The sequence below is a fragment of the Antedon bifida genome, chromosome 7 (genome assembly GCF_963402885.1).
Source record: "Antedon bifida chromosome 7, ecAntBifi1.1, whole genome shotgun sequence".
NCBI lineage: Eukaryota > Metazoa > Echinodermata > Crinoidea > Comatulida > Antedonidae > Antedon > Antedon bifida.
In genome coordinates this window covers 12,127,261-12,154,778 of record NC_136232.1, presented here as the reverse complement: position 1 = coordinate 12,154,778, position 27,518 = coordinate 12,127,261, and the positions used below count along the sequence as shown (strand labels likewise).

At 34.1% G+C, this 27,518-nt stretch overlaps 4 protein-coding genes across 4 annotated transcripts; 2 read left to right on the top strand and 2 right to left on the bottom strand.

Moving 5' to 3' along the window:
* The first annotated feature begins 30 nt into the window (after window positions 1–30).
* Window positions 31–8,599, top strand: LOC144849103 (uncharacterized). Its single transcript, XM_078706101.1, has 3 exons — window positions 31–80; window positions 278–384; window positions 7,940–8,599. Exons 2-3 carry the CDS (start codon window positions 280–282, stop codon window positions 8,258–8,260), a joined length of 426 nt encoding a protein of 141 aa, XP_078562227.1. The 5' UTR covers window positions 31–80; window positions 278–279; the 3' UTR covers window positions 8,261–8,599.
* A 295-nt stretch (window positions 8,600–8,894) lies between these two features.
* Window positions 8,895–11,649, top strand: LOC144849095 (gamma-secretase subunit Aph-1-like). The gene is made up of 7 exons (XM_078706093.1): window positions 8,895–9,037; window positions 9,559–9,730; window positions 9,818–9,961; window positions 10,224–10,330; window positions 10,509–10,631; window positions 10,728–10,855; window positions 10,964–11,649. Exons 2-7 carry the CDS (start codon window positions 9,618–9,620, stop codon window positions 11,117–11,119), a joined length of 771 nt encoding a protein of 256 aa, XP_078562219.1. The 5' UTR covers window positions 8,895–9,037; window positions 9,559–9,617; the 3' UTR covers window positions 11,120–11,649.
* Window positions 11,650–11,994: 345 nt separating this feature from the next.
* LOC144849091 (crk-like protein) lies at window positions 11,995–18,295 on the bottom strand. The gene is made up of 7 exons (XM_078706087.1): window positions 17,863–18,295; window positions 17,091–17,210; window positions 16,465–16,612; window positions 15,995–16,111; window positions 15,370–15,501; window positions 14,413–14,544; window positions 11,995–14,187 (listed from the first exon to the last, which is right to left on the bottom strand). The coding sequence occupies exons 1-7, from the start codon at window positions 17,886–17,888 to the stop codon at window positions 14,047–14,049; spliced, it is 816 nt and encodes a 271-aa protein (XP_078562213.1). The 5' UTR covers window positions 17,889–18,295; the 3' UTR covers window positions 11,995–14,046.
* Window positions 18,296–18,760: 465 nt separating this feature from the next.
* On the bottom strand, window positions 18,761–26,910 carry LOC144849106 (beta-microseminoprotein A1-like). Its single transcript, XM_078706104.1, has 4 exons — window positions 26,770–26,910; window positions 20,674–20,798; window positions 19,523–19,631; window positions 18,761–19,137 (listed from the first exon to the last, which is right to left on the bottom strand). Exons 2-4 carry the CDS (start codon window positions 20,783–20,785, stop codon window positions 19,005–19,007), a joined length of 354 nt encoding a protein of 117 aa, XP_078562230.1. The 5' UTR covers window positions 20,786–20,798; window positions 26,770–26,910; the 3' UTR covers window positions 18,761–19,004.
* Between the last annotated feature and the right edge of the window lie 608 nt (window positions 26,911–27,518).

Sequence of the window (27,518 nt, the reverse complement as noted above, 5' to 3'; positions counted from 1 at the left end):
ACAATCAAAGAACAACCGAACCAACAGCAGACAGAGAGAGCAGCAGCAAAGAGAGCAGACAGAGAGCAAAGAATTAGAAGGTGTAATCTGTGGGATCATTGAGGCTTTTTGTGGCTAAAATTGCAATTTTATTTTACTTTCTAATATATTCATGAATCTAACTCACATAAAGAAACTTAATCTCTTTGATCATTGATTCCCTACCCGCAAATCTACTTTCCTGTCTGTGTGATCCAAACCGTTGTAAATTTAATACTTTACTAATTTATTTGTAAAGAAATGAGGGCATCAATTGTTGACAAGATAGCAGTAATAGTTGGAGTATTTTTTGTTGGAGGATGCATTCCAAAGATTGTCCCTTTGGAACCGTATCATGATATGATGGTAAGGATGTATTCCAAAGATTGTCCCTTTGCAACCGTATCATGATATGATGGTAAGGATGCATTCCAAAGATTGTCCCTTTGCAACCGTATCATGATATGATGGTAAGGATGTATTCCAAAGATTGTCCCTTTGCAACCGTATCATGATATGATGGTAAGGATGCATTCCAAAGATTGTCCCATTGCAACTGTATCATGATATGATGGTAAGGATGTATTCCAAAGATTGTCCCTTTGCAACCGTGTCATGATATGATGGTAAGGATGTATTCCAAAGATTGTCCCATTGCAACCGTGTCATGATATGATGGTAAGGATGTATTCCAAAGATTGTCCCTTTGCAACCGTATCATGATATGATGGTAAGGATGCATTCCAAAGATTGTCCCTTTGCAACCGTATCATGATATGATGGTAAGGATGTATTCCAAAGATTGTCCCTTTGCAACCGTATCATGATATGATGGTAAGGATGCATTCCAAAGATTGTCCCTTTGCAACCGTATCATGATATGATGGTAAGGATGTATTCCAAAGATTGTCCCTTTGCAACCGTATCATGATATGATGGTAAGGATGTATTCCAAAGATTGTCCCTTTGCAACCGAATCATGATATGATGGTAAGGATGTATTCCAAAGATTGTCCCTTTGCAACCGTATCATGATATGATGGTAAGGATGTATTCCAAAGATTGTCCCTTTGCAACCGTATCATGATATGATGGTAAGGATGTATTCCAAAGATTGTCCCTTTGCAACCGTATCATGATATGATGGTAAGGATGTATTCCAAAGATTGTCCCATTGCAACCGTACCGTATCATGATATGATGGTAAGGATGCATTCCAAAGATTGTCCCATTGCAACCGAATCATGATATGATGGTAAGGATGTATTCCAAAGATTGTCCCTTTGCACCGTATCATGATATGATGGTAAGGATGTATTCCAAAGATTGTCCCATTTAGTCCATGGGCCAGGTCCAGTTTTTTGCGAAAGCAGTATCAAATTGGTGGCAAATGCTACCATACATTTTTGGAAAGCTTAATATGTCTACTTTTCAGAAATCCATGATAGCAATGCCAATTGTACAGCTTAATAGTCATTTTTTAGGATTATATAACACCGCCTACGGAAAATATGCAACACAAAATTTTGGGGTAGGGGGTAACATTTTTGCTAATAACTTGGGATTGAGTGAACATATTTGCACTTTCTTTGTGTCAGTATGTAGTGTATAGACTGCTTAAGCATAATATATTTTTATAAGTAAATCCAACAATTATTGACGCCATTAGAGGTCAGAAGGTCACTGAACTTTAATAAAAAATGAATTTTTTTCTAATATTAACTTATAACTTTCAGTTTTTAACAAAAAAAATACAATAGATGTTATGCAAACTGATGTTTTCATGAACATATAGACCCAATAAACAAGAAAATTGAAGTTAAAGATTAACAAAATATGAATATACTGTGTATTATGAAGAAATTTGTTGTTTTTAGTAATTTGTAATCGTTTACAATTATGGGGTAGGGGGTAACATTTTTGCGAATAATTTACAATTTAGTAAACAGATTTGCATTTTCTTGCTATCAGTATGTAGTGTATAGATTGCCTAATTGCAATGTACTTTTTAAAAATGAATCCCGCATTTATTGACATCTTTAGAGGTCAAAAGGTCACTGACCTTTAATCAAAAATGCAATTTCTTCTAAAATAGCTTATGAATTTCAATTTTAAACACAAAAATACAAGAAATCTTATGCAAACTAATGTTTTCTTAAACCTATAGACACAATAAATAAGAAAATTGAAGTTAACATTTTTTCAAAAATGAATATGCTGTTCATTATAAAGAAACTTGTTCGTCATTAGTAATTTGTGACAATTATGGGGTAGGGGGTAACATTTTTGCAAATAACTTAAGATTTAGTTAACAGATTTACATTTTCTTGTTATCATTATGTAGTGTATGGATTTCTTTATTGTAATATGCTTTTAAAAAATGAATCCAACGTCTATTGATGCCTTTTAGAGGTCAAAGGTCAATGACCTTTAATCAAAAATGCAATTTCTTCTAAATTAACTTATAAATTTCAATTTTAAACACAAAAATATATAGAGATCTTATGTTAATGTTTTCCCAAACCTATAGACACAATGAACAAGGAAATTGAAGTTAAACAAACAAATATTCTGTGAATTTATGAAGACATTCTGTCTGTTAATAGTAATTTCTTATTAACAATTATAGGGTAAGGGGTTACATTTTTCCTAATAACTTTGTATTTAGTGATCACATTTGCATTTTTTTTGGTATTAATATGTACTGTGTAGGTTGCTTAATTGTTATATTCATTTTGAAAAAAATAAAACGTAACATATATTGACATCTTTTTAGGTCAAATGGTCATTGAACATTTAAAAAATGCAATTTCGTCCAAATTTACATTAATAAAGTTTCAATATTTAACGCAAAAATACAACAAATCTAATACAAACTTTTTTTTAAACCTATAAAGACAATGGACAAGAAATTGAAGTTAAAGATTAAAAACAAATAAACATGTGTACAGTAATAATAATATTAAGAATTGTGACCATATTAGTAATTTGTAATTATTCAAAATTATGGGGTAAGTGGTAACATTTTTGCTAATAACTTTGAATTTAGTGAACAGATTTTGCCTTTTTTGGTACCAATAAGTAGTATATCAACTGTTTAATTGCTATATATTAAAACATTATCAAATTGTTATTACCAATAGATTTATGTGATTTTTATTTTATTAAACCTATAGAAAAATATTCACCGTTTAGTATTGTTATAGGTTACGAAATAACATGACTTTTTGGAGGGTATACATTATTTGATTTATTATTAATTAAAAATATCGTTGATGTTTCATTGTTATTACATATTGATAATAATAAACATATCCAGCTTCTGTGTTGTAAATTGTTTTTTATAATTTACATATTCCAAACATTCAATTGTCTATAGTAATCATAGAAATGACAATTGTTTAGATTACCAATTATATCTGTAATTGATCTGTATTTGTAAATGATAAGATATTCTAAGGTTATAAATGTTCATCTCGTCTGCAAATGCAAATTAGGTAGTTTTCTTCTTCTTTTTTTAAACAAAACTGTTATGGTATTGTAATATTACAGGACAATAACATTTTCCTTCATCTTGATTTAAAGAAAACAGTTAGTTTATTCAAACTCATTAATATGTCAATTTTTTAGATTTTCATATTAGCTGCAGTTCAGCAATTCACACTTACTAGGAAATTTACACTACAGCCTCAGAGACCGGTGGCGCTTCCACATACGTTTGAAAGAACTGGGTATCTCTCTGTTTTCATATCTCAGTTTGAATTATATTGGAGGATAACTCTGACACAACCACCTAAAGCTAGGTCCAGTCAATGCAATTTACACAGGAAGGAAAATTAATATCTGGTATCTTCAGAAGAGACTGTCATGTATACTTTACATTTTCTTCATTGATCACAGACGCCACTGAGCCAAATAGTGTTTCTATCCATTGTTGGATGCCCTTCACATCTCTAGAGAATACAGACTGAAGACTATAACGTGCTGTACCAGGGTACTTGGTTCTAGTATTTTTGTCAGCTTTTTCCATAACATTTTAAAAGATATTAGCGGTAACATTGATCAAAATCGGGAAACTTGCAAAGTATCACATTCCAAAATGTCAAGGAACATTGTACAAGATCATACTTCATTTTGCGATAACAAAATCATGTCTTTTTAAGATTTCCATATATACCCAGTTGTTTTAAATGATGTAGGCTCCACTGGAATTTGACGATGTAATATAATAGAATTAATTATATTATGAATGTGTGAATTGCTAAACTGCAGCTGATATGAGTCGATTAATTCATTTAAAGTACAAAATGTAAAATAATAACAATTTACACACTATAGCCTAAAAACTAGAGCAGCAGCGTGAAAATAACCAAATACCCTATCAAAAGTAGTGGAGCTGTAGCTTGGTAATTAACGTGCTTGCCTTCCAATCCCAAGGTCCGGGGTTTAATCCTAACCTAGTGCCAGGGTTGTAACTCACGACTCTTTCAACTCCACTTCTTCACGATAAATTATAAAATAGTTTATCCATCCTGTAACTTTACGATGAAATAAATGTTTTTATAAAGCTCTATATCCTCATATTAAAACAAAATCATTAATTTTTTTTTTCAATAAATAAAATAATGTATACCCTCCAACAAGTCATGCATAATGTTATTTTGTACCCCACAACAATACAATTTGTCTACAGGCTTTAAATAAAACTACACAGCCACTATTGGTAATATTATTTGAGATCAAAATGTTGCATAATTTTTTGATATAACAATTTTTAATTAAACAGCTTATACAGTACCCTACTTATTGTTACCAAGAAATGCAAAATATGTTTAATAAATTCAAAGTTATTAGCAAAAATGTTACCCCTTACCCCATCATTTTAAGGATTACAAATTACTAATACGGTCAAAATTCTTCATATTGTTAGGGCCTATACATGTTTATTTGTGTTTAATCTGTAACTTCAATTTGTATTTGTACATTGTCTGTATAGGTTTAAAAAAAACACCAGTTTGTAATAGATTTCTGGTATTTTTGTGTTTAAAATTGAAACTTTATTCATGTTAAATTTTGACGAAATTGTATTTTTTGTTAATGTTCAATGACCCTTTGACCTACAATGATGTCAATATGTTACGTTTTATTTTTTCAACATGAATATAACAATTAGCCAACCTACACAGTACATATTAATACAAAAAAAAGCAAATTTGATCAGTAAATACAAAGTTATTAGAAAAAATGTTACCCCTTACCCTATAATTGTTAATAACAAAGTATTATTAACGGACAAAATGTCTTCATAAATTCATAGAATATTTGTTTGTTTAATTTCAATTTCTTGTTCATTGTGTCTATATGTTTAGGAAAACATAAACATAAGATCTCTTATAAGTTTGTGTTTAAAATTTAAATGTATAAGTTATTTTAGAAGAAATTGCATTTTTGATTGAAGGTCATTGACCTTTGACCTCTAAAGATGTCAATAAATGTTGGATTCATTTTTTAAAAGTATATTACAATTAGGCAATCTATACACTACATACTGATAGCAAGAAAATGCAAATCTGTTAACTAAATTGTAAGTTATTCGCAAACATGTTACCCCCTACCCCATAATTGTAAACGATTACAAATTACTGAAAACGAACAAATTTCTTCACAATACATAGCATATTCATTTTTTGTTAATCTTTAATTTCAATTTTCTTGTTTATTGGGTCTATATGTTCATGAAAATATCTGTTTGCATAATATCTATTGTATTTTTTTGGTTAAAAACTGAAAGTTTTAAGTTAATATTAGAAAAAAAATCGTTTTTTATTAATTAAAGTTCAATGACCTTCTGACCTCTAATGGCGTCAATAATTGTTAGATTTACTTATAAAAATATATTATGCTTAAGCAGTCTATACACTACATACTGACACAAAGAAAATGCAAATTTGTTCACTCAATCCCAAGTTATTAGCAAAAATGTTACCCCCTACCCCATTATTGTCAATGATTACTAATGACGAACAAGTTTCTTTATAATGCACAGCATATTCAATTTTGAAAAAATGTTAAATTCAATTTTCTTATTTATTGTGTCTATAGGTTTAAGAAAAAATTAGTTTGCATAAGATTTCTTGTATTTTTGTGTTTAAAATTGAAATTTATAAGCTAATTTAGAAGAAATTGCATTTTTGATTAAAGGTCAGTGACCTTTTGACCTCTAAAGATGTCAATAAATGCGGGATTCATTTTTAAAAAGTATATTACAATTAGGCAATCTATACACTACATACTGATAGCAAGAAAATGCAAATCTGTTAACTAAATTGTAAATTATTCGCAAAAATGTTACCCCCTACCCCATAATTGTAAACGATTACAAATTACTAAAAACAACAAATTTCTTCATAATACACAGTATATTCATATTTTGTTAATCTTTAACTTCAATTTTCTTGTTTATTGGGTCTATATGTTCATGAAAACATCAGTTTGCATAACATCTATTTTATTTTTTTTGTTAAAAACTGAAAGTTTTAAGTTAATATTAGAAAAAAATTCATTTTTATTAAAGTTCAATGACCTTCTGACCTCTAATGGCGTCAATAATTGTTAGATTTACTTATAAAAATATATTATGCTTAAGCAGTCTATACACTACATACTGACACAAAGAAAATGCAAATATGTTCACTCAATCCCAAGTTATTAGCAAAAATGTTACCCCCTACCCCAAAATTTTGTGTTGCATATTTTCCGTAGGCGGTGTTATATAATCCTAAAAATTGACTATTAAGCTGTACAATTGACATTGCTATCATGGATTTCTGAAAAGTAGACATATTAAGCTTTCCAAAAATGTATGGTAGCATTTGCCACCAATTTGATACCGAAAAAATGTCTGGCCCATGGACTAATTGCAACCGTACCGTATCATGATATGATGGTAAGGATGCATTCCAAAGATTGTCCCATTGCAACCGAATCATGATATGATGGTAAGGATGCATTCCAAAGATTGTCCCATTGCAACCGAATCATGATATGATGGTAAGGATGCATTCCAAAGATTGTCCCTTTGCAACCGTATCATGATATGATGGTAAGGATGCATACCAAAGATTGTCCCTTTGCAACCGTATCATGATATGATGGTAAGGATGTATTCCAAAGATTGTCCCTTTGCAACCGAATCATGATATGATGGTAAGGATGCATTCCAAAGATTGTCCCTTTGCAACCGTATCATGATATGATGGTAAGGATGTATTCCAAAGATTGTCCCTTTGCAACCGTATCATGATATGATGGTAAGGATGCATTCCAAAGATTGTCCCTTTGCAACCGTGTCATGATATGATGGTAAGGATGTATTCCAAAGATTGTCCCTTTGCAACCGAATCATGATATGATGGTAAGGATGCATTCCAAAGATTGTCCCTTTGCAACCGTATCATGATATGATGGTAAGGATGTATTCCAAAGATTGTCCCTTTGCACCGTATCATGATATGGTAAGGATGTATTCCAAAGATTGTCCCTTTGCAACCATATCATGATATGATGGTAAGGATGCATTCCAAAGATTGTCCCTTTGCAACCGTATCATGATATGATGGTAAGGAAAACAAAAGTAACTAAAGTAACGGACAGTAATTAATAGGGCCTACTGATTAAAACTTTTCATTTATTTTTAATATTTGCTAATAAAAATTATATAAAACATTACATAAATATTATTAATATTTATAATATACTGTCTGTACTATTCATCCGCAAATATAAAAATATGGCTTTGAATTATGAACAAATTGGTATTCAAAATGGAAGAAGAAAAAAAAACACTTTAATTTAAAAGTTTATATCAAATACCCAATCTTTTTTCTTGAAAACTAGTGTTTAATCCTTTTGTATTTTGCAGGTTGACACATTTAAATACTGGGCTCATGTGTTTCCATTAGTACAGCTTGGCTTCCCAATGCCGAATGCTGCATTCTATCGCACTTTATGTGGAGTTGCGGAACTGTGCTTTGGATCTCTCCTTGCTTTTGGAAAACCGTTCGTTAGAAGAGGTTCTGCTTTAATCTTGATGTCAATTTCAGTGATATCTGTGTATTCGATGGCTGTTCTTGGAAGTACAGTAGAAGTTATACCAGCTATTCTGCTTGCATTGCTTTTATTTGTTTGTGTTTTTAATGGATTTAAAGAGACCACACAACCAATAAAGCCAAAGAAGGAATAGTTACGCTTGTGTATCATCATCACATTAATCGTTGTTTAAGGATAAATAGCCGTAATTGGATGGAGTTTTCTGTATTCAATTAAACGCACACATTTGAATGACAATCTAATTTGTGAAAGCACATCGCTAATATGGAAAAACAATTAGTCAATGATCTGGACCTCAACAATCAACATTTCTCAGATACCTTGCAAAAAACTATGCATACAAACGATATTTTTACTGTAGAAGAATATTTTACAACATTTGTCATATATTTTTGTATCACTAGGCAAGACCTAGAATAATAAATGTTTTTACTTTTATACAAACCTGAATAAAGTTGAATGATTTTATAAATTGTCTTTAATCTCTTTTAAGTTTTATTTTAGTTTGATTTCTTTGGACATTTCTTTTAAAACAATTGGTATATTCGATTGGAGACATTTTAAAAAAAAAGTTAGCAGAGTAAAGTATTTCGAATGTTAAGATTTACTTATTTAATGAACAATTTGCGTTACCATTCGAATGAAAAAAGTATTGTACTTAAAACCATGGAGGTATACAATTGTATAGAAAATTGTTAGATTATCAGCTAACAATTTTCTGGTGAGAATAAATATTACCCAATCGAATACACCAAATGACGCTCTAAATTAATAAAGCATGCTGGATTTGAAGTCTAGGCCTAGTACAAAAGCAGGAAGTCGACGATCTTGATTTCATTGTTTACCACCGTCGATGAAATTTTGTTAACACACCGATTTGATTTGTAATTTTGGTAAATTTAATTGAAAGGTTTGTATAAATAAATATTATATCCGTTAATTAATATAACACAGTGATGATTACCGCCATTTTTCAGAACACTAGGCCTAAATAGCCAAGGCCCAGGTTGGCGAAGGCCTGCCTACTCGCCTCTCTGACTCTGTTTGGAGATGATCAAGTGGTGATACTATAGGCTCAAACTGAATTTGTTGTGCCAAACAATGTATTGTACAGTAATAGTATGTGGTGTGTGCAGGAGGGAGGTATAGGAATACAGTAAGTTGTGTGTGTGGGAGGGTGATCCATATAATTATTTAGACCTAACAATACGGGATCTTTAACGATACATAAGTTGGCTATTAAATAATATCAATAAAATATTGAAAGGTAAAATGACGTCTCTTTTTATTGGTTTTTAATTACCTAAATAATTTATTAATTAATGACTAATTAAAATATAAATATAAAATTTTGAATAAAAAACTAAATGGATTCCAAGCAGTGATTTGTCAGGAAGGTTCTAAACAATTCATTTTGTTACGATTTCACAGATTTATCAAACAAGTGCCTTGAATAAAACACTGAGTCCTGTAATTGGGAAAAATTCAGCATGACCGTGATGCAGTTTTTCGGTGCCATGTTCATTGCTTATGGTCCTGCAGTAGCAATGTTCCTGTTCACCGTCGTACGTGAACCCTTACGGATCATTGTAATGATTGCTGGGTAGGTATATAGAACTTAGAAACTAGTACAATTGGTTTTTAACGAACAATCAACTTTGTTTAAATATTATATAATGATTTGTTTCAGAATGTTTTTCTGGCTGATAGCGTTACTGATTTCTTCAATTTGGTGGGCTGCTGTAGTACCTCTTAAAGATGAGCTGGCTTTTGGATTAGTTTTCTCCGTTTTCTTTCAAGAAGCTTTCAGATATCTCTACTTTAGAATTCTTCGGTAATTATCATGTCCAAGTAAATGTACATCCTATAAACAGTTTCTATTTTACTAATAAAAACATGAAATAATAAGACAAAACATTTAGTTGCTCTATCATGCTTAATATAGTCATTCTGACTCTAAATTAAATACATAAACTGTAAAAAGGTTGAAACTCTCTGTTTGATGTAGCCTGTCTGGAAATTGAACAAACAACAAAAGTCTGCTTTTCAAGTGTTTTATAAATTAGATATTATAACCAATAATTTCAATTTTACAGGAAAGCTGAAGATGGTTTGCAGCAGTTCAGTGAACCTAGTAATAGAACAAACAATGGCTCACAGACATCAGCTACCTCACAAAAAAGCCAACACATGTATGCTTATGGTACGTAATAATTGCGGGCTATTCCAACAATGGTCACAAGCGCAAACTAAGTACAGTACTAAGTACAGTACTAACTTGAACCCACAACCATGGGACTACAATAGTGCAAGTCAATCACAAATCATATCTGTACTCCTCATTGTATCAAAGTTGTTTTTATTGTTTATTTTTAACATAGTGTCTGGCTTTGGATTTGGTGTTATGAGTGGGCTGTTCTCATTCAGTAATATTTTGGCAGACTCTAAGGGCCCTGGAACGGTTGGTCTCACTGGTGGACCACATCAATTCCTTATTACATCAGGTAAGTTGCATGTACAGTATTTATTGTGATGCCTCTATATAGAATTGACAAAGAATAAAATAAATACAGAATTTAACAATTTTGCTTTACTTGTAGCATTTATGACAATGGCGTTTATTCTACTACACACATTTTGGAATGTTATTTTCTTCTGGGGCTGTGAAAATCGCAAGTATCTGGCCATTGTATACGTGTTGGCAACACATCTAGGTGTTTCACTTATGGTAAGTAAAAACATACGGACATTTTGCTTCGTAGGAGAATGATTAATAAGTTAACCAGTTTATTTGGACATTCTTTTTTAATTTATTGACCATATTTTTTATTTTCAGTCTCTCCTCCTCTCAACACATCATTTATATGGTCTAGTTTTAGCAGTTGTATACGTTGTACTAGCAGTTACGGGAGTAATGGCATTTTTCATAGCCGGTGGATCTCTCAAATCATTGACAACATCGATAAGTTTTTCCAATGCTTACAAGATTTAGTGGACTATGCGGCGTTGTTGTGCATATTATGATTTTTATTATTTATATTTTCCTCCAAAGAACTATTGTGGTAATCACAAAATAACATTTAAAGACCAAGTCTGGTCCAGATTTAGAGAGATTTACATTTAAGTTACTACCGAAGAATTATTGAAAACAATAAATGTAGTACAATTCATGTAAACTATTTAATGGTATTTTATACAGAATAAGTAAAACAAATGTTGCCTTTGATACTATACCTACGTTTCTCTCTCAGGTCTATTCTATCATGGGTACGATATATTGATGTTGCTCTCAGTGTTGTTGGCATAGTTACCTTCCATTCCCAGGCCTACTGATTGTTCATACTATATGATAACAATTGTGGGTATAGGAGAATATGTGTGATATTAAAATGGGGTGCCGAGGCCAATCACTAGATATTACAGCATTTTGCATGTTCAAAAGGACTATTTTAGGGTTCAAAATTTGGTTTCTTTGTGTTTACATTTTGATGTTACATGATTAAAATCTTTCTGCTAATAGAATTATTTGCTTTTATCTTTTTTGTTTGATTCACCAAGTGTTTTAAAGGCACACATAATATGGACAAACGACGATTTATGAATCATAAAAATAATCAGTGCTGTTAAAATATGTTTTAACATTCATCCATATACACAGTACTTGATCAAGTGGGTGGGGCAGGGGAAAAGGGGCGAGGTCAAAAGAAAGGTCATAAACCACAACTAGCGAACAAAAATTCATCAAACAGCTGTTATATACCATATACTGGGTATGTATTATTACAAGTTTGCTACTGTACAAATTAACTAACCAATGGGATATTATTAAAATCATTTTCTAAATCTTAAAATTAAAAAAAACGGTAATAAAAAAAGCAGTTACAGTATACATTTTTACATAAAAACATGATTATCATATTTAGACATTTCTCTGTAATTCTGAGAATTTCTACTAAGTTAATTGGATCTGTAGTGTAGTTAGGATTTAAATTAAGTACCTCAAATTTAAGATTTATTATTATGAAGCTTAGGGAGTGACACAAAAATCAAGAAATAATGTACTAAGGCTGGAAAAAAAAAACTAGCACCGATAATATTACATAACTCCTAGCTCTATTTACATGCTCTCCGTAACCTCTAATTTGTTTGCAAGTTAAAGACTAGAATTGGACAATAGATGCAAAGCTTAAGATTGCAGTATTAACAGTATAATAAGAGTTTTGTTACCTTGGTAGACATGATTTAACCCTCACACTCCCTAAGCCACATAATGACAAATATTAGCACATTCAAAGTGCATACTTTGTATAACTTTGATCATCCACAATAACATTAATTGGTATAATATTCCAACGTTTCAATACAAAATCATTTCAATCGTGTGCATGGGTGCAATATTCAAACAAGTATTTCACAAACTGTTTGGTGCTTAGTGTATGCTTTGTACAGATGATATAATACTGCTTAAAGTAAGCATACATTAATGTATAACATAAAACAAAAACATGGAGATGTCAAATGAGGCATTATCGGATTTTACTGTATGGTATAAATTAAATAGTGAAATGGCTATAACAAAACATTGCTATCTAAGAAAAAGTAATAAACATTCACTTATTTGTTATCAAATGATGTACAATGCTTTTTTACACTATACTAGTATTATTAGCAATTATAAACACAGAGTATAAATGCAGATCGTGTAACTTATTATCATTAAACTGTTGTGTGTAAAACTTGATGTGCTTGCTTGCATCTCAAAATGTTTGGCTAATTTGAAAACATTTTATGGTCAGACAGCATGTTTGCATTTTCATTTTTAACTTCTGTGAAGACACATAGACTTCCACTCGTAGTGATGGGTTAAGTACTGTTGCATGATGAAAGAATATAATTAGTATGTAACTAAGCTTCATACATGATTATTGAGTTACAAAAAAAAATAGTCCTGTAACTGCTGGCATATTCTATTTAGATAATAAACTAATTTAACTATATACGAAGAACAGAACATTTGAGTGTACAGCATGGTGAGTATTCTAGCTCTGACTACATTTCTGCAGTAACTGACCCAGAATTACTGCAGTAAACATTCTTCAGATGATTTCCTTGTCAACATATTGGATGTTAGCAATACAAGTAGTAACTGTAGAAGACTACTTGTGACTGATTCTTACCGTTAGTGATGTAAAGAGGCAGTGAGCTTAATGCTCACAATAGTTGCCTCCTTTTGTTTGTGTAAATGTCAAGGTTGTTTTTCAATGTATTTGTGCTGTTAATGACGTGTGCTGTTAATGACGTGTGCTGTTAATGACGTGTGCTGTTAATGACGTGTGCTGTTCATGACGTGTGCTGTTCATGACGTGTGCTGTTAATGTTCTGGTAGCAAGTTCCATCTATGAATTGCTCTGATGTAAAAATTCTCTCTTGATGGTATTATATCTAGGTTTATATGTGTGAGAGAGAGCCTAGTTGTATATCCTCTAGCGTGCTGTCATTGAGTGGAAAATGAATTTGTCTTGATGTTTTTTTTAATCCCCCTGATGATTTTGAACATTTCGATGAGGTTGAATGTTTTCTAAAAGTGTTGTAAGATAGTGGTGCCTTTCTGTTATAAACTCAATCGAATATCAGTGATAAATTTGTAAAATAATATATAAATTGAATGAGCAAAAATCAAATTGTTTTTAAATTGATAAGATAAATCACACCCTAAATTGATAAAATGAATCACACCCTCAAATTGACACTCCCTGTTATTAGCCAACATGCTCATCATTGATGTGGGCAATCTCAATTGATATGGCGAGGAATCGTACTCTTATTTCATATCCAGCCAAGGAATAAAACAATCTTTAGTTTTAAATCCTTTTGGCATCATGGCTGGCTGGTAATCTTCTAAGTTCTTTTGTGTTTATTTTATGTCATACTATTTTCACCATTGTCTTTTAATACTTGTACATGTGTAAATGGAAATGAACCAGTTTTCCCAGTTGTTTCGTTTATTCCTTGCCATTGCCCACTTGCGTGTGTTTTTATAATTTGGATTTTATCTCCTACCTGAAAGATTTCAAAAAAGTAGTATCATAGTAGTAAATATTAGAGAAACACAATTGTGGAGGTTATTACATGACATATCATATAATACAATTAGGATATTGGGGAATTTGAACAAGATACCAAGAAAGTTTGGAGTATAGATTATAATCAGTGAACACATATTAGGCCAGCCCAAAGGTGTCCAGTATTGAGAGAGTTGACTGTATAAAGAAAGTTGTAACTTACTTCTAATTTCAACTGAGTTGGATCGTAAGCACTAGGCATCCTTTGTTGAGTAGCAATAGCAAATTTAGGTTCTGAATCAGTATTTGTATTCATTTCACCAGTTGAAACCACTTGTGAACCCGAAGGTATAAACTATAAATAACAAAAGCACATTATTACATGAACTATGAAGGTACTGTATAACAACCATACACGACACAAACTTTAATCCGAAGGTAAACTAACTATTTAGACATTCTGAATTTGAAATAAAATAGGCAATGGATATCAATGTTAACAGTAAATTTCAAAGAATTGTAAATAATTGTAATATCTCTAGATACGTTTAAAACATTTATACTTAGGAAAATTAACTCAATTATACAAGACTTATCCTACCATTACACTCAGATTAGGAAGGGCTAGGCCGACACAGAAAAAAATGTTCACAAATCATTTCAGAATTGCAATTTATTTAATCAAAACTTTGAAAGATAGTAACTTGTATTATCATTTATTGAAATATTTATCAATTTTTGTTATTTAATGATTCTACTAAGGTACAAAATATATCATTGTAAGATTTTGACAATAAAGTTTACTTGAATTAATTGTATAAAACCTACATTGGGTGGATTGAGTAAAATGTGAAGAATAGAGATAAGAGTAAGATGCATTTTAAGTATAGACTAAAATAGTTACCTTTTCAACATATGGTTTTGGTATAGCACCTTTAGCCCCTGTTGCCGTATGAACAGCAGTCCACCACTGCTCCTCATCTTTACTAATAACTAATAGTGTATCTTATTTGCTAAGTATATACTTAAATACTGTACTTACCTTTTCAACGTATGGTTTTGGTATAGCACCTTTATCCCCTGTTGCCGTATGAACAGCAGTCCACCACTGATCCTCATCTTTACTAATAACTAATAGTGTATCTTATTTGCTAAGTATATACTTAAATACTGTAGTTACCTTTTCAACGTATGGTTTTGGTATAGCACCTTTAGCCCCTGTTGCCGTATGAACAGCAGTCCACCACTGATCCTCATCTTTACTAATAACTAATAATTTATCTCCTTTGCTAAATGGTAAGTCTTCTTCATCCTAATGTGAATCAATAGAGAACATTTTAAAAATGTATTTAATTGGTAGAATGCTCCAATGTTTATCTCAACCACACAGATGATATAAATAAAGGCTTTCCATGCAACTAACTCTTTAATATAAGTTTAGGAACAATAGAATCTGTATTCATTTATTTCAATTTGTATATATTAATATTTATCGCAATAATAAATTATTTAACTTTAGTTTTTTTGGAAAAAAAGATGTAGTAAGTACAATGTATTTATAAATATACAGGTTCGAGGGAAATAAATTTGGTAGATTGCCAAATTAAATGACAAAACTGGCATAATACATTGTGTGTGTATGGTTACCACTACCAATGATTAACGTTCCTGTTTGTCTATTTCCTGGTTTGATTACAAATAAAAGCCCTCTACTATCTGAACAAAACATTATTGTTCAATTGATAGTATTAACCCAAATTATTTCATAGAAAAAACATAGAAGTATGCATAAAAAAACAACTAACCTTTCCTTTAAAATCATATAATGCGACAAAAAGTTCTCCACCTGTGGTTGGTAGTGAAACTGGAGGAAGGGCCGTCGAGGGAGACTGTTGTGGATGATATATTGGCCCTTTTGGACACTATAAATACAAATATTAAAGAGAGGTTTAATGAGTAATAAATAGTAAAATAAAAACTGAAACATTTCTAAAACAGATAGTATGTATACACAATGTAACTTACTTTGGACCAACAATTTTGGAATAAAGGCAAATATGGTAGTGATATGCTTAAATATGGTAGTGATATGCTTAAATATGGTAGTGACATGTCCATATATGGGAACATCACATTTTTTTGTCACATAAAGTTTGATAGTGTAGACAGAGCTTAAGAGAGAAAAAACTAATTTATTAAATATTTTTTTATTTAAAAATGTATTAAATTTATTAAATGGTAAAAATAATTAAGGTATAAACTGAATGTTACTTACGGGTTCAATTAGGGTTGTTGTATCCAGGAAATGTAGTTTATAAAACTGTATGATGTCAGGTAAACTTGTAAACGTCTGATCACCAATTTGGAAAATGTTTGTTTCAGCTTGTTTGTTTATAATGTAATGCGATACCTTAGAGTTTTCACTGAAAATTAAAAATATAACTGTTAGTAGTACTACAATAGCTGCTGTGTTTATGAAATGCATGTTGCTGAATGTGTTGAATTATGTTCATTTAAACCCAAGTTTCTAATTTGTAACATTAAATGAAACATGTGAAACACAACATTAAAAAAATTAGGAAGTTCAGCTGCATAAAGGGTCTTTCACACCTGTTCCGGCACGGTTCCGGTCCGGCGCCGGCAAATCCAATCGAACGTCAATGTTTCGTTTTTACGCGGCTACGCGCATATCGATTGGCGCATAGCCGTGTGGAGCGTCGTGAAAACGAAACATTGATGTTCGATTCGCCGGACCGGAACCGTGCCGGAACAGGTGTGAAAGGCCCTTTAATCCATGTACATGTACCCTGCACACAGTAAAGTAAAATGTATAGCGTGTACTGTGAATAATGAGAAACAAATACAACAATTAAAAAGCTGGATTAAATTTAGAAATGTTACCTAACACATAAGACATATGAACCTCGGCTTGTGTTACTTTCACGAATTAAAAACATTCCAGGTCTTTTATCCTTCAATCGCAACTCTGCTTCACTACGAGATATTCCACCAAAGAACCATCTAAAAATATATATAAATATAAAATTCAAAATCTCATAGTCATAATAATATAATACTCAAATCATTCAAACCACACCTACCTAGCTACACTTTAAGTTATATACTACAGTGTATATTCTATGAATGTGAATACTGTATACTGTCTGTAGAGCTTACTAGCTAGGAAGGATACTAAAGTTTACACTATTATTAAATCTATAGCAAGACTAGGCCTTTTGGAGGTTACTGTACAATAGTGGTGGTGTGAATTGAATGCAAATAGCAGCTATTCTATACTCTAAACTATTAAAGTTGTACCAAATAAATTCTTTTTAATAAATTATACTAGCCTAAAAAACTATAATATTATTACCAACTTTACAATTATTTTGTATTTAAAAATCCAAATGTAATAATTTGTCTCCCATATATGACAAATTATCTCAATAACATTTCACTTAAAAAATCATTAATTAAATTAAAACACACCTAGCCTAGGCCTACTAGGTATAGGCCTTTCGAATAACCTCAGGCGACTGACAACACACACAACCGCCCTCCAACATGGAAGTGTGGCGGAAGCTGCATTCGGCCTACAGTAGCCTAGCTAGGCCTAATCATAATTAATATCCAGCTCCATTTCATGGCAAAATTTAGTGATAAAAACACTTACATATTACCATCGAAGGGTGACACCATGATTGCTGATTAAAGTGAATGTGCCTGTCACATCCAACATCAGCACAAGAAGGCCCCTCGACAGTGTACTTTAAATTGATGATGATCAATAAAGCGGCTCCTTATCGCCGCCGCTGTGTGAATTTTCAACAATGTAGGCTTAGTTGTGTTCTCTGTGTGTATGTGTTGTGTGTGTGGGAAGAACACCGTAACCCCCTACGCGGGAGAACTTGTCAACATAAATAACGTAGGCCTAGAAATTGTTTCCTTTAAATTTTGATTCAATAAATGATTGATTGTAATGAAACAATTATTTTGTTATGCTTTCGGACTTCACAACTATTTATTAAATATTTTCTGTGTTTCCCCGGAACAGGAAGTTTCATAATACCGTTTCCATTTAGCTCATTTATGATGCATCATTTTGCTAGGCCCTTTGACCAGGGGTGAACTTGTGTAACGGGTTTCTGAGATCGTGTGAGAAGGGCTGCATACACAAAACAATAACCGCTTCTTATGGTTTACAAATAATGCCAGTCAAATGTTGTTTTATATTCATTTGGTCATTTTTATTCATCGTAATTACAGTACATTACTTAACCTATGACAAACATTGTAGAGGTACAGCCTCTTGCCTAGGGTCTTCCATCACTAGTATAGAAAATTAAAAGTAAAGAGAAAGTAGGCATGGCGCGCCCCAAGGATCGAGTGTAACAAGTTTGTACTAGCTAGACTCTAGAGGGCCACTGGCTGGGTGTGGATGATGTGTTTACGACACCCGCCCTCTATGTTGGTTGTTCAAAAAACTTTCATCAAAACTTAATATAATTATACAGTACTGTATCACGCTATTTTAATTTCACAAGACAAGATTTACTTAAGACAAGAATTACTTGATTTCTCTGGTTTCTTTCTTTATTTCAACAAATGTGACATTTTCTAATGAACAACTATTGTCACTATAAAGGAGACCTAGTCAGTGGTCCATTTGTTCATTGTAAAATTATTTTCAGTGTCAATCGCATAGTCCATATTAGATTGTTTTTTATGTTTTATGTGGACAGTATGATAAATCTTCAATGCAGCAAAATTGAAAAGATTCTTCAAGTAGTAGTTGATGATACCACCGTATAGTATTCATATGCCGTCAGTGTATGGACATGGAATATTTTCGTCATATTCCAAAACAAATTCTTCTTGGCAAGTGAGAGTGTTCCATATTGATGTACAACCGTCAGGAGCGTATTTCCAATCAACGTATTGGGGTTTGCTGTAAAATAAAATAACACATTAAGTCTACTGATTGTTTCTATGTAAAATATGAGCCCCGCTTCAACTGTATGACAACATTTTAAGAACTCTTTAGACACACTAACCAACGTTTTTATACTATTACAGTCTAAAGCTCTGTCTACACTATCAATCTGTAACAAAACAAATGTGATGTGCACATATATGGACAGGATGATGTCATATCACTACCATATTTAAGCATATCACTACCATATTTGGGTACATCACTCTTTTTGTCACAGTTTTTGATAGTGTAGACCGTGAGCTTAAGCAAGGCAATCTAGATTATACATTTTGTATGATAAAGCATAGAATGCCGCTATAGTAGTGTGGTGTATGGGCCTAACATGTAATCAACTTACAGGTCACAGCACGCATGGTAATAGTCATAACATTCACAGTTCTTGCAATCCTTTGTTCGCCAGGTATCGCCAATTCTGTGTTCGTTGCCGTCCACATCCTTACATTTCTCTGAAATTATAATTTATCATTTTCATACCAGAAGTAAATTGTAATGGATGTATTTTATTATTAACAAAATTGTACAGCGAGCGCTGTCAATTCAGTGGATCTGTGTGTAAACTGTCTAAATTTGAAACATTGGTTTTAACAATACCAACCTTCGAATTAAACTGAATTCGCAATAAATAAAATAAAGATTAATAAACATTTCAATATTTCGGCATTCAATTAATATTTTCGTAAGTAAAAATAACTTTTAAAAAGTGTAAAAGTCTTCATTTCGATGGCTTCTTGGCTCCCTTCATGCAAACCACAAGCTCTCAATCGAAAATTAATCAAAAATAATAATAAGTTTATGATAGATTTGTAATAAGTAAGACCACTCCGATACATCGATAAGAAGACGCGCGCGTAAATAAACACAAGCATCAGTAATTACTGTTTGGAATATACTAATTAGTTTACAATTCCAATAAACATGACATGACAGTATATTGATGATAGTATGCTGATATTAAGTACACGTGAATGAAATCCAAAAATAAATGCGTCGAGTCAGGGTTGATGGAACAGAACGAACACGATGAATACATTATTAATTGCTGTATCATAATGTAAGAAACGTTCACAAAGTAATATAATTTTGTTTATTATATTCGTGGAGATAGTACCGTTTAATTTTACGTTGGTCTATTCTTCGTTATTTATTATTTATCGGGTTAAAAAAGCATCATAAAGTTGTAGAATTGGTATCCAAAATAAAAAATAAATTTAAAAAAATAAAATCAGCAAACAAACATATACAAATGAGTTAAACGTCTTCAAAAATTTAATTTTTCAGAGTAAATATTTATTATTTATCGGTTTACAAAAAGCAACGTAGACATTAGCTTCCAAAATAAAAAAAAGCATATAAAATCAGTTAAGCAAATGAGATAACCTCTTCAAACATTATTTTCAATATACAAAAAACGAAAAACCAAATTAACGATCTTAATAAATAATGATGAATTTAAGTAAATTGCTGCAGTATCTGACAATGTTTACTTACGTGGGCCAGCCATCAACTCTGTAGCTTTATACATCGGACAGCCATATTTGTTAGCGTATGCCACGTGCAACACTGTCAACGTTAACAAACTTACTTGAATAATCATCTGCATTTTAACTAAATATCTGTAATTTTGCGAAAAAATATATATTTGAAAATGAGTATGACGTGTATTTATTCTATATAATTTTAAGAACGGTATGTATCAAAGGTTGGGCCTAAAAAATAGGGAAAAAATATCCTCTACGGCAATAAGACACATCAATTTTATGTAGATATATGAACACTTTATTAAAGTATAAACGAATATAGTCAACCAACGCAATATATCATATCATAAACAAAACCAACACTGAGAGAGAGATGTCCCTCGATAGGGCGCAAGGTGGCGCACTATAATAACAATAACAATAACACACGAGGACGTGTGTGATGGCGCAACGCCTCTTCCTTCCACCTTTCTTTCGAAAACAAAAAAGGTAAAAACAAATAAAAGTTCAAAAGTAAAAACAAATGCAAAGTCTAAGGGTGTAATACCCATTCTCCAGTGTTTTGCCATCTAGGCGGCTGTTTGGTTCTAGTAGAACGACGTTGAGGATTGCCATTAAGAGTGTATGTTTCAGAAGATAATTCAACGGGCGGTGTAGTTATAGCAACTGGTGGAGTGGTGTTGTCAATGTGCGAGTCCGAATCAGAATCAGGATCGTTAGGTAAACCTCGAATGCGATCCTTTGGTGAATGCAACAACGATGTTGGTTGTACACGATAGCAATCTGAGATTCGGACATCGTATGACTTGGAACGGAACTGTGACTTAGTAAATTTACGAAGTTGACAGCGGTCGTCACAGATTTCTACCACCATATACTTATCACGAGGCTTGGTTTTGTCCCGGTCTCCATACAAGAATACCAAATCACCAAGATTGATAGACCCATTTGTAGAAGCAGGAGTGGATGAACCATGGGCTTTGGACTTGGAGCTAGCAGCATGATTTTGAACAGAGAGAAAATGTCTTTCTTGTATGAGCTGTCGATCTTCGATAGGCAATTGTTGTCCAGTAATTTGGTCCCTCTGAGTCCAGATTTCTCGTGCAGATAGGCCACCCTGTCTAATTCTGGAATTCAAATTAGCAGTTGCGATCGCGAGAGTGACTGGTGTTAAAGAGTCTCCATCGGGATTAACATTAAGACATTCAAGACCGAGTTCTTTGATTGCGTTTTCTGCGACTGGATTCTTGTTAATGTTTTTAACCCTACCAAATTCAATCTTAATACCCATTTCTCTTAAGGTGGGATCTTGGTCCAAACCGAGGAAACCTGGTGCGTTGTCGACACGAATAGTGAGATTATCGTCTCCAAGTGGTCTTAGTTCAGCGCAAAGAGTAATGATGGCAGTACGTAGTTGATCGCGAGTTTCCGAAGTCAAGAGAGAAGAAAGCGTATATGATGATACAGTTTCACGGATAACGAACACAAATTGGCGATATCGGCGCATAACGTCTGCTGCAAATGATTGAGCAATACGATGTGACGGAGGTGATGTTGACTGAGGTTTAAGCCTATGTGGAATGCTTTTCAATGAAGAACAGTGATGACACGATGAGCAAGTGATATCAATGGCATTGTCTAAGTCCAATGAAAAAAAGTATCTGCCAACAAGACGTTTCATTTGATGTTTGGATGGATGATGAAAACGAAGATGAACGGCGGTAAGAAGGCCATCGATAACATTACGGGGAACTACAATACGGTCTCTAGTAGGTTGGAATGGCTGTTTATCGAGTACGACAAGAAGGCCGTCGCTAGCAACCGTGGTGAATCTTAGGTACCGCTTAACCTCAGGAATCTTAACCATTTTCTTAGACGGACGGGTTCCTTGTGTCAAGTATGAATGAGTGCGTCTAAGATCAGGACATTCTAATTGTGTGGCTAGCCAGGCTGCACGGTTAGTAAATGGCATTTTTGAAGTTCCTTCTATCACGTCGGAGACTGTAAATGCCCGTACCACGGAGTCCTCAATCTCTGCGATAAATTTGCAGATTTGGCATGAGTGGTCTGAACATTCAGGTGGGTTGCGGCTGGCAAAGTCTGTTGGAACGTTAGCAATTCCGGATATGTGTTGAACATCTACCATGTAGCGACTAATTAATGATAAGAAGGTAGTGACTCTTGAGCTTGCAGAGAATTCACCACGACGAAGTTTGTTATAGGCCTGGACGCAAGGACGGCTATCGGTGAGTACTTGAGTGGTGTGCAAAGACTGTATGATATAAGGTGCAAAATGTTGAACAGCTGAGCCAATACATAATGCTTCTATCTCACATGGTAACCATGTGACCTGGTGTTTTCGAAGTTTTGCATTGAAAAACCCGGAAAGAAGTACTTTGCCATTTCTGCGGATATAGAGCGTAGCGGCAATACCCCTCTCTCTCACTGAGCCATCTGTGACAATCCATAATTGGTCCTGGGCTTTAGGGATGGTTATGGTTTTATTGTCTCTAAGGGCACTTTGAGCTGTGTTGAATGCGTGTAACAGATTTTCAGTCCAGTTAATTTTGGTGCGAGATTGTTGACCAGCAGTGACTTTGTCAAGTGGATCCATGAGAGCAGCATATCCTTTGAGGACTCGGCTGAGAACCTTATATGCGCCGACGAATGATCGTAATCCTTTAATGGTTGCTGGAGGTTTAACTGACGTAAGTGCTGTAATCCTATGTGGACTGGCTCGTAATGTCCCATTTGACCATATCCACCCTAATATGGTAGTAGTTTTGGGGCAGACGTGTGTCTTTCGTGCCGAAAGGCGTAGGTTATTTTTCGATAAGGCAGAGAGTGTCCGTTGCCAATTGCGGAGAATATCTTGGGGTGTATTGCCTCCAATGTATAAATCATCTGCGATTTTTGAGACACATCCTTCTTGAATTAAATCACCCAGTACTCGGCACATAAGTTCTTCGAGGCATGTCTCCGAACCAGGCATGCCCATTGCTGAGCGTGTGTAGACTCTAATACCTTTGAATGGTGTAGTTACTCCACAATATTTCATGGAGTGTGAAGCCAAAGGAATTTGATAATATGCTTGATTGAGGTCAGTGGTAATAATAAAGTTCCATCGGGCAATGTCGCGCAGAACGTTGTCGATGTTTGGCATTAATGACGGTTGTGGTTTACTATATTGAGCAACCTCCCCAAATGAGGTTACAAGACGACTGCCGCCGTTTGGTTTTTTGATGAGAAAGGATAGATTGAGATATTCAACGGTGGTGTTGACTTGTTCTGGTTTGGCGAAAACACCTTCCGTTTCTAAGTCGTCAAATTTGGCTTGCAGTTCTAATAATGTGTCGCGGTTATAATGAGGCAATCTCCCTTTCCGTTGAGGTGGTTGCACGGGACCCATGTTGACCATTGCTTCAATTTTGCCACTGAACCCATTGTACTTTGAGACCTTCGGGTTAAAAACATGGTCATACTGGGCGTGTAATGACGCAAGCTGTTTACGTGTTTCTGGTGGCAGTTGCTTGTCTGGATCAATGAGTATATCGGATGAAAAAGGTCGACAAGCAGGTTCGGAAGAACAAGGGATATGAGGTACGTGAGTGTCGGCTTGAGTAACCATAGAAATGTGACGGACTTGGCATAGATGATCATGACGAGATAATTCAATGGGGTCGTTGGTGTTATTGATGATTCGAATAGCGTGTCCGATTGATTGTATTTCTTGTGGATTTGGCCAGGTTTTATCTGATTGAGAGTGTTGGTTAACTTTGCTGTCAAGTCTAGGTTCAAGAGCGAGAAGTGAGTCTGGATCACAGTTATCAGGGGTTGTGAGTTGTAGGTAATCACCTGGTAGTAATGTGGTTTGTGTTGGGCACCGAAGTAGGCATGCCTGGACTCTTTGGATCAACGGTGTTGGATTGGGTTGAGAGCCATAATTGAGTATGGTGGAGCCATTGATGACGATTTGGCGTTTAGCTGGGCGGGTGGCAATATCATTGCTGACTAAGAATGGATTGCCTGCGAGTACATCAACGTCTAGCTGTTTTACGACTAACGCGTCAAGTTGAAATGTGTATTCGCCTCTTGTTAGCATACAATTGACCTCACCTACAACTTCGAGAGGTGTTACTCCATCAGCCTGGTGAGCAATCTGAGTTGCCTGTGTCATAGGCATATCAATAAAACTGACAAGCGATGCCTTAATGAGATTGGTAGTGGCACCAGTGTCGAGTGTCAACTTCACAGGGAAATGTTGATAGTATGTGTTCAGGAATGGTGATTGAATTACCTTGACTCGGCTGGCTGAAGCTGGTTTGTCGATTAGGCCGATGGGTATATCAGGTTGTGAACTCTGAGTGAGGTCTTCGATACAGAGTTCTTCGTCAGGGGTTGTAGTATAGTCGTCTTCAGCGTGTACAAAGCGTGAATTGCTGAGACTATTTCTATCAGCTGCTGGAAGAAATCTGCACTGAATTAGTGAGTGTGAGGTGTGTGGTCGTCCAGAAGATTGGCACAAGATGCAAGATTTATAGAAAGTTTTGTTCGGTGGCTTTTGTTTAGACAAGTTGTTATACTGTGGCCTGTGCGGTCTGTTGAAAATAGCCGTGCGACATGCTTTGGAGTCGTCGATATTGCGAAGTTCGTCCAGAAGTGAAGAAAGAGCTTGGGAAATTTCTGGTTTCAGAGAGGCGAGTGATTTATTACGTAGCTCTGCTCCATACCTTTGTTTGACGAGTTGTGGCAAGCCCGGGTTTATAAGTTGGAGCCACATGACAATAATAGTGTTTTCCAGTGACGGTGATAAGTCTTCGTCTGTGGTTACCTCCTCACCATGGTGCGTGATACCCCCGTCTTTTGTTAAGAGATTGTCCTCAAAAAAAGCTACAAGTCGTTGATAGAGATCCTGAGGTTTTTCATCGGTGAGCAGTTTGATGTTTGAGAGGTCCAAGAAGTGCGCTCCAGAGGACTGGAAACCAAAATGTTGTCGTATTTTCTGCCAAATGTCAGAGAGTGATGTTGATTGTTTTATAATAGAATTCCTGGATATGACTGAGCAAAAGTTTGCAATTTGGCCTAACATAAGGTCAAGTTGAGCATTTTTTTGTAGCGAGGTTTTTCTAGAAGCGGCTGGGACAGTGTCGTCGTCGTCAGGTATTCCCCTTGTGGGATTTCCTGCAGTTTTCTTTTTCCAAGTAAATGTGTCAGCTAGGAATGGTGAAAAATTGGTATCAAGAGTTAAAATATATACTAAATTCTGTCGCCAGTTTTCAAAAGAGTTAACTGTTTCATTTTTGGTAAGCTGCCATTGTTTTGGGGCTCTCGCAGTAGCCATGTTGTGTAACGTGAACAAGGCTGGGCTATACTCACGTGCGTGAAGATTGTCGGCTGAGAGGGCGTTCGATTGACTACGTCTATATAATGCGAGCTAGACTTCGACGTCGAGTCGGGTAGCCTAGCGGGCGAGAAAAATGTTCAGTGATTTATAAAGGTATGAAGTGTCTCTGTCTTCTGTTTGTTGAAGCGATTTAGCGGTCGTGGGTAATGCGCTGCCACCACGGCAATAAGACACATCAATTTTATGTAGATATATGAACACTTTATTAAAGTATAAACGAATATAGTCAACCAACGCAATATATCATATCATAAACAAAACCAACACTGAGAGAGAGATGTCCCTCGATAGGGCGCAAGGTGGCGCACTATAATAACAATAACAATAACACACGAGGACGTGTGTGATGGCGCTAAGATTTGATAGAACGGTTTTTAAACTATGTTAGTAATGTTAGTCCGAAAAAGCGCGAACAAAATGAGTAACTGAGGATATAATGTCCTTATACATGCAACGCATGGTGCCGTACAGAAACATTCACTTACAAAAATAACCTCTCTGTAAATAATAATTTTAAAAGGGAAAACAAACAGGATAATCGATATTAACACCCATTTCATCCCAAATTATAACACTAGTCCAATTTGTAACTTCAATTAAGTGACTAAAAAACTACTTTGTAACTCTACTCTAACATTGTAAATTCAAAGTGAAAGATTGCCTAATAAAAAAAAAGTCAATCGGATAGCAGGCCTGACTTACCTCTAACAAAACGATAACTCAAGAATTTCTAGAAGCTGTGTATCAAATGATCCAAATTCTATAACTGATGCAACTGATGGATGCCACACTCTTATTTATATAAGTTCTACATCCTGTTAAAAGGGTATCTTCCATGGTGACTGTAATACAGTATGGGAAGCCTCCCTGAGGAACCAATCTAATGGGGATTGTATAATAATTACACGTGGTTACACTCAAACAATCGTTACGCCTCTGTTTTTCATTTTTGAATGAGAAAACCATGACATATATTGGCGTTTAGATTAATTAGCCTTTGTTTAAATTCAGAATAATAGTTACATTGTATTTTGGCTGTCTGTCATCAAAGTATATTACTTGGCACTAACATTGTGTTAATTCCGATAAAAAAAAAACTAGCGGTAGTTGCAGCCACAACTATGTAGTTGAGGCTGTTATTTTGATTATGGATACGACGCCATATGAAACAGTTTTCATTTTGGATAAGCCGACTTGAAAATAGGCCTAATACCAGCCTCAACATTTATCGCGAGTGTAATATTTTGCATTGATCTCCAAAATCAAACGCTCTCCAACGCAAGGACGTAAGCGCAACGCAATTGACCAATCACAAGCGATGGATTATTCGACTTATCACTTTTTATTGGTCAATTCGATGCGCCCATTACAAAATTCCCAAAAATTAAAAGGTTAAAAAACAAGGAAAGAGTGACACTCTTCCCTGTTACAAACGTAGCAACAATCCGAAA